The following is a 13,842-nucleotide window of genomic DNA, read 5'->3' on the forward strand; positions in this document are numbered from 1 at the left end:
CCCCAGCATCCCCCCGACCCCCGGGTTCTGGCAAGATGGCTCAAGGTTAGCAAGGACCGTGTGTGGCGCGGGGAGGGGCAAGAGCGGGCGGCGAGCGGGGGACCCCTGGTCGGCGGCCCCCCGCACACAGGCCCGCGGGGGGCGGGGAGGGGGCGGCGGGGCTCGCCGGAGCTCGCGCGGCCGGGCGCCTCCCAGGAAGGCGGGGAGGCCAGCGCCTGTTTACCCAGGAGGGCTGTGCTGATAGCACGTTCCTCGAGTTTACTTTGCTTGCCTTGAGTTTATTGTAAAGGGGTAAAGTTTTCGGATCCGTCACGTGACCCTGACAGGTCCTGCCTATGGCGCGGCAGACCACCCACGCCGAGGGCCATGGAACTGCTTAATAGAAACAGGCTTGTAATTGTGAGTCCGCGCCGCACTCCGCCGACAGCCTCCGGCGGCCCCGCGCGCCGGGGTTTTTACACTTTCCGTTCCTTTTGTAAGGACGGAGCAGGAGGAGGAGAAGACCAAGACGACGCCGGAGAAAAAGACGGCGACAGGGAAGACAAAGGGACCCGCAGCGACAAGGCCAGGGGGAGCCGAGGGGAGCCGGGGAGAAGACGGAGGAGCGCAGCACCCGGAGAGGGGGGCCGGGGGGCGAGAAAAGGAGTTGATGTGAAACCCAAGCCCAGCGTCCGCGCCATCGGCACCCGCGCTCCGGGCAGGGCTTGACGGCCGGCTATGGTGAGTGCAGCCGGCGCTCCCGCCGCCGCCGCCGCCGCCGCGCCCTCGCCCGCGCGCGCCGTGCGCCCCGGAGCCGCGGGGCCGCCCCGCGCTCCCGGCCGAGCCGCGAGCAGCCAGCGCCTGGCGGGAGGGGAGCGCCGCGTGCCGGTGCCGGTGGGGCTGGGTGGGCTGCGCCTCCGGGGCGCGGGAGCGCTGGTCCCGCGGCTCCGCGCTCGCTCGCTCGCTCGCTCGCTCCTCGCTCGCACGCCCGGGCCCCCGCCCCCGAGGCCGGCCCCGCGCGGGGGAGGGGGGCTGGCTGCGGCGGGCCCGCGCCGGGGAACGGCTGCGGGGGGAATTCTCACGGAGGGGGTCGCTCGGGATCCCATTTTCACGCTTGAAAGGGTCGCCACCTTGGCTTCCGCTCATCAGCCTGGTGGTGGCTCTTGGCTCCCCAGCGGAGGCAGAGCTGGTGATGGAGGGGCTGGTGCGGACAGAGTGACAGCACCGGGGGTGGGGTGGGGGAGGTGCGGGCTCCGGGGGAGCGCGCGCGCTAGGAAGCCTGTGCCGGTCGCGGGCGCCGGCGCACGCCCTGCACCCGCGTTCCGGGCTCCGGGCGCCCGGTTCATACTCTCGCGGCCGCCGAGCAACCTCTTACCCAGACCCGGGGCGCCAGCACTCACCTCCCCGCCGCCGTGGGTGGGCAGAGCGGGGCCCGGGGACTTGGTGAGTTCAGGAAGGGGCCGCGGGGAGAAGAGAGGCATGTGTGTTGACTCCTGCGCCCACGGATTCGGGCGCCCTGGTGCCTGCGAGTCATTAAAGCGGTGGGCGGGCGGCCGGGTGCTGGGAGCGCCGAGTGCAGCCTCGGGGGAGCCCGGCGGTGCACCCGGACCCCCAGAGACTGTGCCTCTGGGTGACATGTGTTCTGTCTCTGTGTGTTGACGTTCATGTTTAAAAGGATGCCCAGTGTGTGGACAAGTCCCAAGTATTGTGATCTAAGAAGAACCATATGGATTGTTGTTGATGGAAGATACCCAGAGAGCCCTGTTAGCTTGGACCTGGGAGAGGAGGGCCATCTTCCTCCCTTGCTATCTTTCCTTTCTCCCTGGGGAGAAGAAATACAAAAGCAGTAGACATAAATCAGAAAGCCCCACAATGGGTGGCTCTGAATATGTAATAATTGGATCACTGAGATCTTGAACTACAATAGTTCCTTTTTCAACATTCTGTGCGAATTCAAAAAAAATTTTTTTTTGTTTTGGCTTTAGTAGTTCAACATGCAATTAATTGCCTCCAACAAAGAAAGACAATGCTTTTCGGTGGCATCCTTTGTTACTGTAACTTATTATTCCTGGGTGGTACCTCAGGATAAATTGTTGCCTCAGGTGCATTGTGTCCCCCTGTTGTAAAACAAGGGCTTTCAATTGGGAGTTTGTGTGTGTTCCAGTTGTCACCCTTCCACAAGGCTGTAAAATGCCTTTGTGTGCAAGGTCTTTTTAAATAAAATGCTGCATCCAGGTGGACACCCATAGGCTCCTCCTTGGCAAGCCGCTGCGCCTAGTCCAGCGTGGTCTCAGTTCAGAGTCCATTTGCTTCATTTCAAACTCACTGTGAGAGGTGTATCTAATTTCTGGTTATAATCTAGTCATAATCTGACAAGCTGTTGGAACAGGAGTTAGCACTGTTTGGCATTTTTTTGTGAAAAGAAAAAAGACTTTCACAAATTGTCTTTAACTTAGAATCTCTGTGCACTGTTTTTATCCTTCTCTCTCTGCACACACACACACACACACACACACACCTTTTATTTTCTCCAGCCTCTGCCACAGTGTATAATGCCCTATTGAGACATGTAGGCGTGATGTGTAAACCGGATTAGCAGTATGAAAGACAGACACACAATAAGCTGGAATTGTTTTACTTCCCTTTCATTTCTCATGCCTATATCTCTAATAAATTTGTTGCTCCAGCAGTGGGTCAAAGGGATCACGTTGCTCGGCTTCCTTTTCATGCAAGTCCCAATGACAGAGATCATTGAAATGAATGGGGTGCCTTCTGCCAAATGCAAAGCTTGATATAGATATATTAGATGGGGAGAAAGAGAGGAGGAGAGAGGGAGAGAGGAAGGGAGGGAGAAGGAGAGAGGGAGACTCAGTCTACATCTCTATCAGAGCAGAGCAATGTGGGCTAAGATATTTAGATAAGTGGGACTCAATGCAAGGACCAATGCTGTATGTTTTCTTTCAAGTTCATTGTAGCTCTGCACATTCTCTCTGCCACCCGTAACACTCTCAGCAAGAGAATACCAGTAGCTTTTGGCAGTGCATAAAATCTAACTTCCCTCTCAAGCCTTAAGCCTGAAGTTATTATCAATGTGGAGATTTCTGGAACCTTCTCAGGATAGCTTCTCTCTGCCACCCTCCCCACCCCCAGGTCTCTGAGCTTTAAAAAAAAAAAAAAAAAAAAAAAAAAAGCCAGTGCTCCCGGGTTTGTGCTGGAGCCCTCTCATTCACTCCTTTGTGGAGTTGGGAGCAGCTTCCCGTTAAAGGAGATCAGGAGTAATTAGCAGCATTATTTTGACAAGTTGGCGAGAGCTGTTCCCTTTCCTCCAGCCTGGGAGTGGGGAGGGGGGAGGAAGAAGGGGAGGAAGCAGAAGGTGGAAGGCAGAGAGGGGAGGGAGTCAAGCCCAGTGGTTTTTCTATTTTGTGGCTGCTGAGAATCTTTCTTCCCCCCTCCTCCCCAAAACTTCTGAAATTCATTTTCTACCACCACCTTTTAAGTAAATACAAGAGCTGCCAATGAGGAAATAATAAGGTGTTCTTAGGGAGCCAAGAAAATGTTGGTGGATGGTGGCAAACTGGCTGGGGTTGAGTCAAGACTCAACTCTTCACCAAGGTAGCTGCTTTGGCCTGCTCAGGCCCTGGCCCACCACTCACATCCTTAGCCTAGGCGCCCCCAACCATCAATAGAGCATCTCATCCCATCTCCAATCCCTCTGCCCCACCTCCCCCTCCACACAATAATACTATGGGGGCAAGGTGACATTTGCAACTCTTTGCATTTCTGGAAGGTAGTTTTAAAACATTTTGTCAGCAGGTAAAAGTATAAGTGACCCAAGAGTCAATTTCCAAGAATATACTTGGCCCCTTTATAATCTGCAAAATTTAGCCAATTCATGTTGGGTTTTATAAACCCATTTGGTTTTGACCTAAGAAAGGTCCAATTTCACTGTGGTTTTTTATAACTCCATCTAGTCTGGCCCCCACCGTTGCCTATGGCTGGATCACCCCGAGCACAGAAGACAAATGTTTTATCTCAGTGTCATCTCATCGGTCAGATAATCTGATGTCATTTTTGAGATGTGTGTGGCATGGCTACGAATATTCCAAGTATCAGAACAGAGAGGGGAAGGAGACATGAGGGAATCCAGAGAGTTTGAGGAGTCAGTTTTGAAAACTCCAATGAGGAATCTCCAATCATGATAGGGAGACAAACATGACAATGTATGCATTGGAGAGGGAAGCAGACCGCCGATGCCTAGTTTCACAGAGGCCCACAACACCTGCGGGTGGATAAGGCACCCAGGCTCTCCCACTGGCTTGCTGACTCTCCAGGGGACCACCCCCCTCCAGGGCAGAGAGGGCCCAGAAGGGCCGGTCCTCTCTGCCCACACCTCAGTAGGCCTGGCTCCTCCTGGGAGCCAGCTCTCAGGTCTGTGGAATCCTTGTGGTTAGCTGAAGTTAACACAGCCGGTGTGGCGCTGCGGCCCCCGGCACAGGGTATGCATATTAAAGCCGACACTGCTTACAAATGTAAATAAGGCCAGATTGATTAGGAACAACATCATGGCCGGGAATGTCGCACTGGCCTGCATCAGCAATGAGGCAAATTGGGGGCAGCCTCAGCCTTGGCCACCCAAGTCGAGGAGCCTTTTACACTGGCTCCTCTTCCCTTTCTTAAAACGTTACAGAAACAAGGCCAATTAGATCCTCAAAGTAATTCATCTCTGCGTATGAAAAAAAGCAGACCACAGGGGAAGCGGCGGGTGGCGGCTGGGAAGATTAAGACAGCGCTTGTTAGAGCTGAGACTGCGGGTTGCGTCCTGGAACCAGTGGGTAGAATGTACAGGCCGGGGCCGCCGTCTGAGCTGCTGAGAAGTTAACCTATCAAACAGCGGGCGAGGGGGCTCAGCGCGCCGAAAACCTCGGAGATCAATGTGCAAAACGTTTAGGAATTAAGTCCAAGGGAGGGAAACGAGCCTGGGTGCGAGAGGCTTTGCCTTGGAAATGCTGCTCCCTGGAGCAGCCACCAGGAGGGGAGGGAGTGCGGCTGGCTGCGGGCAGGGATGCGGAACCGGTCAGTGGACCTCGCTTGGGACTGCACCCTAGAATTCCATAACGCAAGAGCCTATGCGGAAATCCCTGGGAGAAATCGCCCTGCGTTCCTGGTCCAAACCGTTGTAAAGATGTTTGGAACAACAAACATGGCAGCGCATTCCGTGGTGCGCGGTGACCTTGCCATCTCGCAAGCCTCGAAGGCAATTTCCAGTCGCAAGCAAGAAGCGGGGTGACTCACTGAAAAGCTAGAACAATCGACCCCTTGGCCTGCCTTGCGCCGTCTAGCAAACGTAACTCGCCGATCGCGATTCAAGTCGCGGCACTCTGGCTGCGCGGCGCCTGCCGGCCCTCCCTTCTGGTGCACACAGCAGAGCCGCCGGCAAAATCACGTGCTGCCTAGGAGCTGGGAGTTTTGAATTTCCGCGCTGGCTGGGGGCTCAGGTCCTCCTCCCGAGCCCCCAGCACCCCCCGGACGCGTCCGGGCTCTTTGTCCTTCCGTTCCCCCCGGGACGATGCGCCCCGACACCGGTGCCGCGCGCGCGTCTGGCCGGCCCGGGATTCAGGGCCTCCCAGGGGAGGAAGGTGGCGAGGCTGGGCCTGGAGCGGGAGAGCCGGAGGAAGAGGAAGGGGTCAGAGAGGAAGGAGCCAGGAGACGGGGAGAGGGAGGGACCGCCCGAGAGGAAGGAAGAGGGCGGGCGGGCTGGCGGCCGCGGCCCCCTGCGGGAGCCGCGTGCACCGCCCCGGTGGCCGGCGCGCCCCGCTGCAGCCCCTCGCGGGCCCGAGCTGCCGGCGCGGGGCTGCTCCTGGGCTGGGGCCCGTGCGCGCTGCCATTGGCCGGCGGCGGGGAGGCCGCGCGGGCATTGGGCGACGCCAGGGGGCCGGTCCGCCTCCAGGAATGTACTACGACGCGCCCGGCACGTCCGTCCGCACCGGCGGGGCGCGCGCCCCTTCTGGACTGCAGGGAGGCCCGTGCGGCCGGCCGGTCAGGCGCCCGCCCGACGCGCCCACCTCGCTACCTGCTCGGCCCGGGCTGCGCGGGCGCGGGGAGTCCCCGGGCGCGAGGCGCGCGCGCACGCGGACGCGGCCCGGAGCGCGCGCGGGCGGGCGAGCGGGCGCGGGGAGCCCTCCCCGACCCGGGTCACGTGGCTGCGCGGGCTCCGCCCCCTCCCCCGCTCCTCCCCCGTTCCCTCCATCTGGGTTTCTTTCTTTCCTTCCTTTCTTTCTTCTTTTTTTTTCAATGAACACACACCGTGTGCATCTTAAAGTCACACTGCCCCATTTCACGGCTTCAGTCGGCTGCTCGCCACCGTGGGGCCCTGTGCAATACAACCCCCTTTAAAAAAAAAGAGGGGAGGAATAAATACTAAAAATGAGGCCGAATCGGGGGTTTGTGGGTCTGCCACGGGGAGGCACTTTATGACTTGCAAGCGTCAGAGAAACGCATTCCACTTTTTCCCCCCTGAAATAAATAGCGTGGAGCCGTGCGGACGGCGGGCGGGGTCTCCTGCCCGAGGACCCCCTCCAGAAGCCGCGTGTGCGCTCCCGCAGCGGCGAGCGGGTCCCGGGACGCGCTCGTGGCACCAGGCTCAGTGCGGGAACGAGTGTTGGCGGTCCGCGCGCGCTTTGTTTCGAATGAAGCCGACGTCAAGGTGTTTTGTGTGCTCGCTTACGTCACGCTGTTAGGAAACGCAAACAGCGCGCCTACCTATTTGTGCAAATAGTAGAGGTTCATTGAAAAGGGGGAGCCGAAGCGAACCCTGACCGGCCAGGGAGACCCTCTCTCGAGGAACCAATGTCGTTTCGCTGGGCTGTGGAAGGGGTCCTGTTGTTTCTCCTTTATTTCTGTCACATTAAAGATTCCATACAAACGCCTCTGCCTCCACGACACTGCTCCGGCGTCTGGACTCCACTTTTTTTTGGAGGGGGGGAGCTCGGACTGCTTCAGAGCCAGGCTGTGCCGCCGTGCGTTGCTGGTGTTTTTGTTGTTTTGTTTTAATTTGAGGAGGGGGCTGCTTTTAAGAAAGGTGGCTTTCCCCCCAAGTCCTTGCTTTCCTCTTTTTAACTTTCCATCTTGTTTATCTTACCGCGAGGCATTGTTCCCTGCAAGAGTCTAAGTCTTCCCTTTAGTTATAAAAGAAAAGAGAAAAAAAAAAATCTGGCACACACTGGCGCACTATCCACCACCCTGTCATTATTGGTGCAGGCCTGGGAATCCCAGCCGGACCTCCCAGTATTCGCCGCTGCTCCAGGCCAAGGTGCCTCTGAAAGGGTGTTCTTTGAGGCATTTCAGACATGGTCGGAGCGCTTCAAAACACACGTTGCCTCTTTCTCCCGTGGGCGCCGCGGGGGCGGACGCGCGTGGGAGCGCGCGCGTGGGTGCGCCTCGCGAGAAGGAGACGCTGCCGGAAAGAAAAGGAGCGAGAGAGCGAGGAGGGGGAGCATTCCTGAATGGAAGCCTCGCCGGCGAGCAGGCTGCCCCCGACGCCGGGATGCGCGCTCCGGGGTTGCCGACCTGGGTGGTCTCTCGACTTTGGTGAGCTGTTGCTAAGCAGCTAATAATAGTCATGTTTGCTGAGTAATTTCTGCCCTCCGCGAGCCAATCGCGTCGCAGAAACCCAGGCCATCTGACAGCCTCGGGGGCGGGCGCTCCAGCCTTTTTCTCTCGCTCGCTCGCTCCCCCTCCACCCCCTCCCCTCCTCCTCCTCTTTCTCCAAATGGAGAGAGTTCTTTTTTTTCTCCTTCCATCTCATCTATTGAATCAAGGAGCCGCTGCGGCCGCTGCCCGCCGCACACACACACAGCGGAGTCCCCAGGTCCCGGGAGCAGGAGAGGCGCGCTGCGCGGGGGCAGAATGGTGCAGCGGATCGGCGGGGAGCACAAGAAGACAGAGTCCGGGACCGAGCAGCCACCGCGAGCCCAGCAGCCAGAGCCCGAGCAGCAGCAGCAGCAGCTTCAGGAACCGCCACCGCCAGCAGCAGCAGCAGCGGCGGCGCCGGCCCCGGCCCGGCAGCGCTGAGACCCGCCGGGCACCCTCGGACCCCGCGGCGGCGGCCGCTCGCGCAAGCCGGGAGGCGCCGAGAGCCCCGGCGTGGCCGGCGGGAGCGGCGGGGATTCGCTTGCGCTTTCTGCCGTGAAGGGGTCGCGGCGCGGGGCGGGGGGCGGCTAGGGGGAGCTGGGGACAGCGAGGAGCGCCGCGGCAGCGCCCCAAGGACAGGCTCGCTCCGCGCGCCGGCGGCTCTCGCCTCCCGCGAACTGGATGTGGGCAGCGGCGGCCGCAGAGACCTCGGGACCCCCGCGCAATGTGGCAATGGAAGGCGCAGCAGGGTCTGACTCCCCGGCAGCCGCAGCGGCCGCAGCGGCAGCAGCGCCCGCCGTGTGAGCAGCAGCGGAGGCAGCAGCAGCAGCAGCAGCGACAGAAGCAGGTCTGTCAACCGGAGCCCGAGACCGAGCAGCCGGCGGCCAGCAGCGTCCTCGCGAGCCGAGCGCCTGGGCGCGCCGGACCGCCCGGGAAGCCTCGGTGCCCGCGGCGGCGGCGGCGGCGGCAACATGGCCTCGGCTGGTAACGCCGCCGAGCCTCAGGACCGCGGCGGCGGCGGCGGCGGGGCCCTGGGCCGGCCGGCCGGCGGCGGGAGGCGTAGACGGATCGGGGGGCTGCGCCGCGCCGCCGCGCCGGACCGGGACTATCTGCACCGGCCCAGCTACTGCGACGCCGCCTTCGCTCTCGAGCAGATTTCCAAGGTGCATTTCAGATTCTGTTCTCCTCCCACTCTCTCTCTTCCCTCCTCTTCCTCTTGCGGATCTCCCCCGCCATACACGCGCACACACGCACACCCTCTCCAGGAAAAGCAGCAGACAAGTGGGGATTGAAAAATTCAAACCCTCCCTCCCTCCAGTCCTGGGAGGAATTGCTGTCTGCGGTCCGCAGGGGGTGGAGGTGTGTGTGTGAGTGTGTGTGTGTGTGTGTGTGCGCGTGTGCGCGCGCGCGCCCTCCCTGGCTCGCCTCTTCCGGAGCTCCGCACCGCCGCCGCGCGCGGGGGACCACCTCGAGGGCGGCCGCGACCGCGCCCGGCCCCGCGCCCCCTGGCCCCGGAGCGCCCTCCTCTCCGCGCCCCTGCCCCTGTTTGCAGCCCGGAGCCCTGCAGCACTGCCACATTTCCTAACGCCTCGGAGGGGGAGAGGCGGGGTGGAGAGGCGGGGAGAGGAAGGGGGGAGGGAGCCGAAATAAAGGTGGTTTCCTTTCTTGGCAGCCGGTTTTGCTTTTGTTGAGCCCGGAATCTCTGCTCCCTTAAAAGCGGGCTTCGCCAGGGGGACATCCCTCCTCTTCCTCCCTGGCTTGCGAGCCGCCTCCGCCGGGAGCCCGGGGCCGAGACGGGGCGTTGTAAACAGACTGCCACCTTAACTGCGCCGTGCGGGGCGGCCGGGCGGCCGGGCTTATTGTGTTGGCGAGGCTCGCTGCAATGTGTGGAATCCGGGGGCCGGCCGGGGCCCTTGCGCCGGGCACTCGGCTGAGTTGCACGTTTAAGCGTCTGGGAAGGGAAGAGCAGGAGCAGACCGCTGTGGCTGCCCTCTTCCGATCACAAACACTGTCGTAAGTCGCAGATGGCGGCCCCTGCTCCCTCCCTCGGCTCGCACGGCGGCTCCCACACGTGGACCCCCACCGATGCCCGCCCCGAGACGGGGTCGGGACTGGGCATCTCCGAAGCACACCTCCGGAGTGGGGGGCGGAGGTGGGGGAGATGGCCGGAGCCGCGGGGGACCTGGTGTGCCGGGCTCAAACGCTGGCGTGACCGTCCTCTCCCAGGTCTGGGGTGCCGGCGTCTCCCCATCTGCGTGGCAGCCCTTGTCCGAGCCGTGCCCCGGGATGCCGCGCGAACGCGCGTGGGGGGCGCCCCTGCTGCCCCCTTTCCCCACACGCCGCGGTCCGAATTTGACTTATGACTCCCCCCACACACACACACACCTCGCACCCAGCTCCACGCGGCGCGCGTTCCCCCGGGGGCCCCGCGGGCGAGTGGTGCCCGTGGTTGGGGGGGTTGCGTGGGCGCGCGCGGGCCGTGCGACTCCCTGGCGCTCACTCCCGGCTTCTGCTTCGTCCCCAGGGGAAGGCTACTGGCCGGAAAGCGCCGCTGTGGCTGAGAGCGAAGTTTCAGAGACTCTTATTTAAACTGGGTTGTTACATTCAAAAAAACTGCGGCAAGTTCTTGGTGGTGGGCCTCCTCATTTTCGGGGCCTTCGCGGTGGGATTAAAGGCAGCTAACCTCGAGACCAACGTGGAGGAGCTCTGGGTGGAAGGTAAGAGACCCGCGCCGCCCCGCCGCCGCGTCCCCCTCGCCCGCTGATGAAGATATTGGCGGGCGCACACCTAGAGCCGGTCCGCGGCCGGCGGGAAGCCCCCTGCCCGCCCCCCCCGGGGGGGGGGGAGCTGTTGATTGTTTGGGCGCCTGGCGGCTCGCCAGGCCCGCCCGACGGAGGCCGCGCTGCCGTGGACTTGGGGCGCTGCGCCCCTGCTCGCTGTCGTCGCGGCGGGGAGCGGGGCGCGGTGGGTGGGGGCGGCGCGGCCCGGCCCCGCCGCCCCCACCCACCGCGCCCCGAGAGGAGGCAGGGGCTGCGGGCAGAGAGAGGGAGGCCGCGGGGAGGGCGGGCCTGCGGAGGCGGCGGCGTGTGTGGTCCTGTTTTTGGACGGCTTTCAACTCTGGGGGAAAAAAACATTTGTCTCAAGGTACAAAAAAGGGGGGTGGGGTGGGGTGCGGGGAAGGAGCTGAAAAAATAGTAAGGCCCGGACTGGAACGCGTGTTTGCAGGAGACCAGTGTTTGCCTGCGGGTGGGGGCTTGCGCTGGGCACTGGGCGTTATGCTGGGGGCCTGCGTTTTGCCGGCAGGGGGTTCGAATGTGCTTTAAGATTTTGTTTTGAGACTTTCTTTGAAAAGCGACCATGGATTTAAAGTCCATGTTTTTGTTTGCAAAGACATTTTACATTCCTTAGGCCATGCAAGTTTTAATTTAGATTTTTTTCTTTTTTCCTCTCTCCTTTATATTGATATTACTATTATTACTATTATTATCATCTTTTTGGAAAATACAAGCTTTGGTATTGGGGACGTTTGAAGACTACTCTGGGCACCTCTTATAAGGGATTGAGATACTGTAGGATATGTAAATATTTCAGATCAAAGCACCTGGCTCCCTTGTAGAGGACAAGCTGGAGTTACCCTCAGGATGCTGTTGGAAGCTAACCTTGCCCTGTCTGTGAAGGAGCAGTGTGCCCTGTTTTGCAAGCCTACAGTAGAGCGTTTTGCTAAGAAGTGACAATTAAAATAATAGTCCAGATAATGAAGACAGACCAGAAAATATTTGTGCCTTAAGTAGCCTGGTGATTAATACAAAAGTAGACTCCATGGGGTAATTCAACCCCTTGGAGGTCCTTGGTAGATCAAAGGCGGCTTTTACTGAGCACCTATTATGCCCCTAGCAACAAGTGTGCTGAGCGCCTGTGATGTCCTTAGCACTCTGCTGGGCACCATGAGTGTGGGGTGCTGCACAAAGCACTTGCATTGAATTTGGGTTCCCGGTTGAAATGGGCCAGGACAGTAACACGGGAGGAAGAAAATGAACTTAGGTGGAAGTGGAGAGGAGGAGGGAGGCCCAAGACCTAGCAGAGGCCCCAGGACAGCAGCCGGAGGCTGGGTGATCAGCTGCACTGAGGTAGCCCCCAGTGGCTCCCGCAGAGCCAGGGACTGCCCAGCTCGGCCATATGCTCACTTCTACTTGGGTCAGCAAGTAATTTGTTGCCTGTCAGTGGTGACGACAAAAGACTGTCCTGTGTTATTCACAGCCAGGGTTTCCAGTAGGCCCTCAACAGGCTTCAGGAGAGGCAATGCCATTTGCTGTCTTAGCATGGCCTGTTTCTAGAAATAACGATGTGTCTGCCTTACACAACCCATTTCAAGTCCCGCAAGGAGCAGAAGCGTGCTTCTTCCCAGCAGGTCCGCCTGAGCTGCAGCTGGTGGAGTGGGAGGGAGTGAGGGAGTTGAGTTTTCCCCCAGTTGCACCAGCTGAAGACACACCTGGGATGGAGACACACATCCCGGACCCTCCTCTCGGCCTCCTTTCAGCCTTGGCGGCTTCAGCATGTTCACTGGTTCATGTCCCTTGTTGAGTGACTGCCATGTACCAGGCATTTATTTCATTCAGGTATACTATCACGCTATAAAGAAGCTATTGTCTTGGATTTTTGGTGGCATGACAGTTAATATAATGTTCTTACATAGAGTCACTGTTACCCCGATGAAATGCAAAATGCATTGCCTCCTAAAGATCGCATCCCTGTTGTGTTGGCCTTGATCGATGGTTGATGCGCTCACTGGTTCCGTGTTAGATTCTTCCCCCGTAGAAGTAGCAGCAGTTTCGTGAGTGCAAGGAGGCCACCACCCTGTTTTGATCTCAGTATAAAGAGCAGATAACTTTGTAGAGATCTTGCTGGTGATAAGGCCAATGGTGTGTTCAGATCTGCAGTGCGTGGAGTAGTGTAAGCTCGTGCTTTTGGGAGTAAGAATTCCCCTGCTGTCCTAGACCTCAGTCAAGGTCGGTGAACTCAAATGAGTAACAGCTCCAAATTGAGGTTCACCCAGTGCTGCCGTCTCCTAGACAGTTCTCTGTTGCTCTCAGCAGACTGGGCTGGTTCTGAGCAGGAACCTTGACACGAACTGGGTGTGTGCTGTGCGGCTACACCAAGTGAGTAGAGGGTGCACGTTTTTCCTAGTTATAACTCAGCCTGGACAGGGTTGTCCTTGAGTCGTTAAAGGGAGAAGGATGCTGGGAGTGTGACTGAAAAAGTGCTCTCCCTCCTGTGATCTAAGAATGATAGATACGTCGGAGGGAACTGCAGAAAGCTAAAAAATAGATTTAAGCCACAACATGTTGAATTCATGCAGTTTTCCTGTGATGTGGCGTCCCATCTTTGATGGGATTTTTGGAGACCCTTTGTGTGTGTGTGTTGAATTCGGGTTCCCAGTTGAATACATGTGTATGTACATATATGTGTGTGTATATACATACATATCCAGTTAGTTGCTTCTGTGTGTGTGTATGTGTGTGCATTTGAACTTTCTATATATACCCTTGAATCTGCTAAAATGTTATCGTTCTAGTGCAGCCCGCAAATTGGCTCCATCTTTGATTTGCTTTTCATGCCTTGTTTGACATGCTGGGGAAAGGAGACTTTATAAAGATGGTTTGGACTGCATTAGCCATATGTGCAGCCCAGTGCGCACGAGATAAGAAGGATCCTTTATATACAGCTTCAGGTGTTGGTGATAAGAATAGTTTGATTTTGCTGTTTAAAATCTCCATACAATGATTGCCTTTCAAGAAACTGTCAACTGGGTATTCAATGCCAGGTTGGGTCTTAGGGATTTCATCTCTGCAAGTGAGAACTGACAGAGCTCACCCAGGGGTGGAGTGATGAGGTTTGATGAGGAAGCCGTGCAGTGCCATGGTGGGCTTCTGCTGTTACAGCCACACAGGGTGGCAGCAAGGTGCGCGAAGAGGCTGTCACTTACAAATAAAAATATTCCTTTGGCACTGCACACAGCTGTAGAGAGATGGGTAAAAAAGCTGTAGCAAGGTGGTCACCCAGCAGACTCACTTGCAGGGTTGGTCTCTCTCTCTCACACACACACACACACATGCACACACACACACATGCATGCACACACACCGTGGCATTGCCAAAATGACAGAGAAATCCGAATGCCTTCCAGGATGGCTCCGAGGCAGGAGGCCTCAGCCAGCACAGGGATTGGAGGAGTAA

General features: G+C 58.6%; 1 protein-coding gene across 3 annotated transcripts in view; it reads left to right on the plus strand.

The window, feature by feature from the left end:
* Positions 1 to 409: 409 nt before the first annotated feature.
* Positions 410 to 13,842, plus strand: part of PTCH1 (patched 1) — a 64,808-nt gene continuing 51,375 nt past the window's right edge. The window contains exons 1-2 of one of the 3 annotated variants that reach the window (XM_051847163.2): positions 410 to 720; positions 10,133 to 10,325. In XM_051847163.2, the coding sequence (XP_051703123.2) occupies positions 718 to 720; positions 10,133 to 10,325 (196 nt within the window). In that variant the 5' untranslated portion in view covers positions 410 to 717. Of the gene's footprint in view, positions 721 to 8,363; positions 8,772 to 9,425; positions 9,622 to 10,132; positions 10,326 to 13,842 lie in introns of those variants that run through there. The other 2 variants (XM_051847159.2, XM_051847169.2) reach the window with 2 other exon arrangements.

The sequence above is a fragment of the Oryctolagus cuniculus genome, chromosome 1, assembly GCF_964237555.1.
Source record: "Oryctolagus cuniculus chromosome 1, mOryCun1.1, whole genome shotgun sequence".
Classification (NCBI taxonomy): domain Eukaryota; kingdom Metazoa; phylum Chordata; class Mammalia; order Lagomorpha; family Leporidae; genus Oryctolagus; species Oryctolagus cuniculus.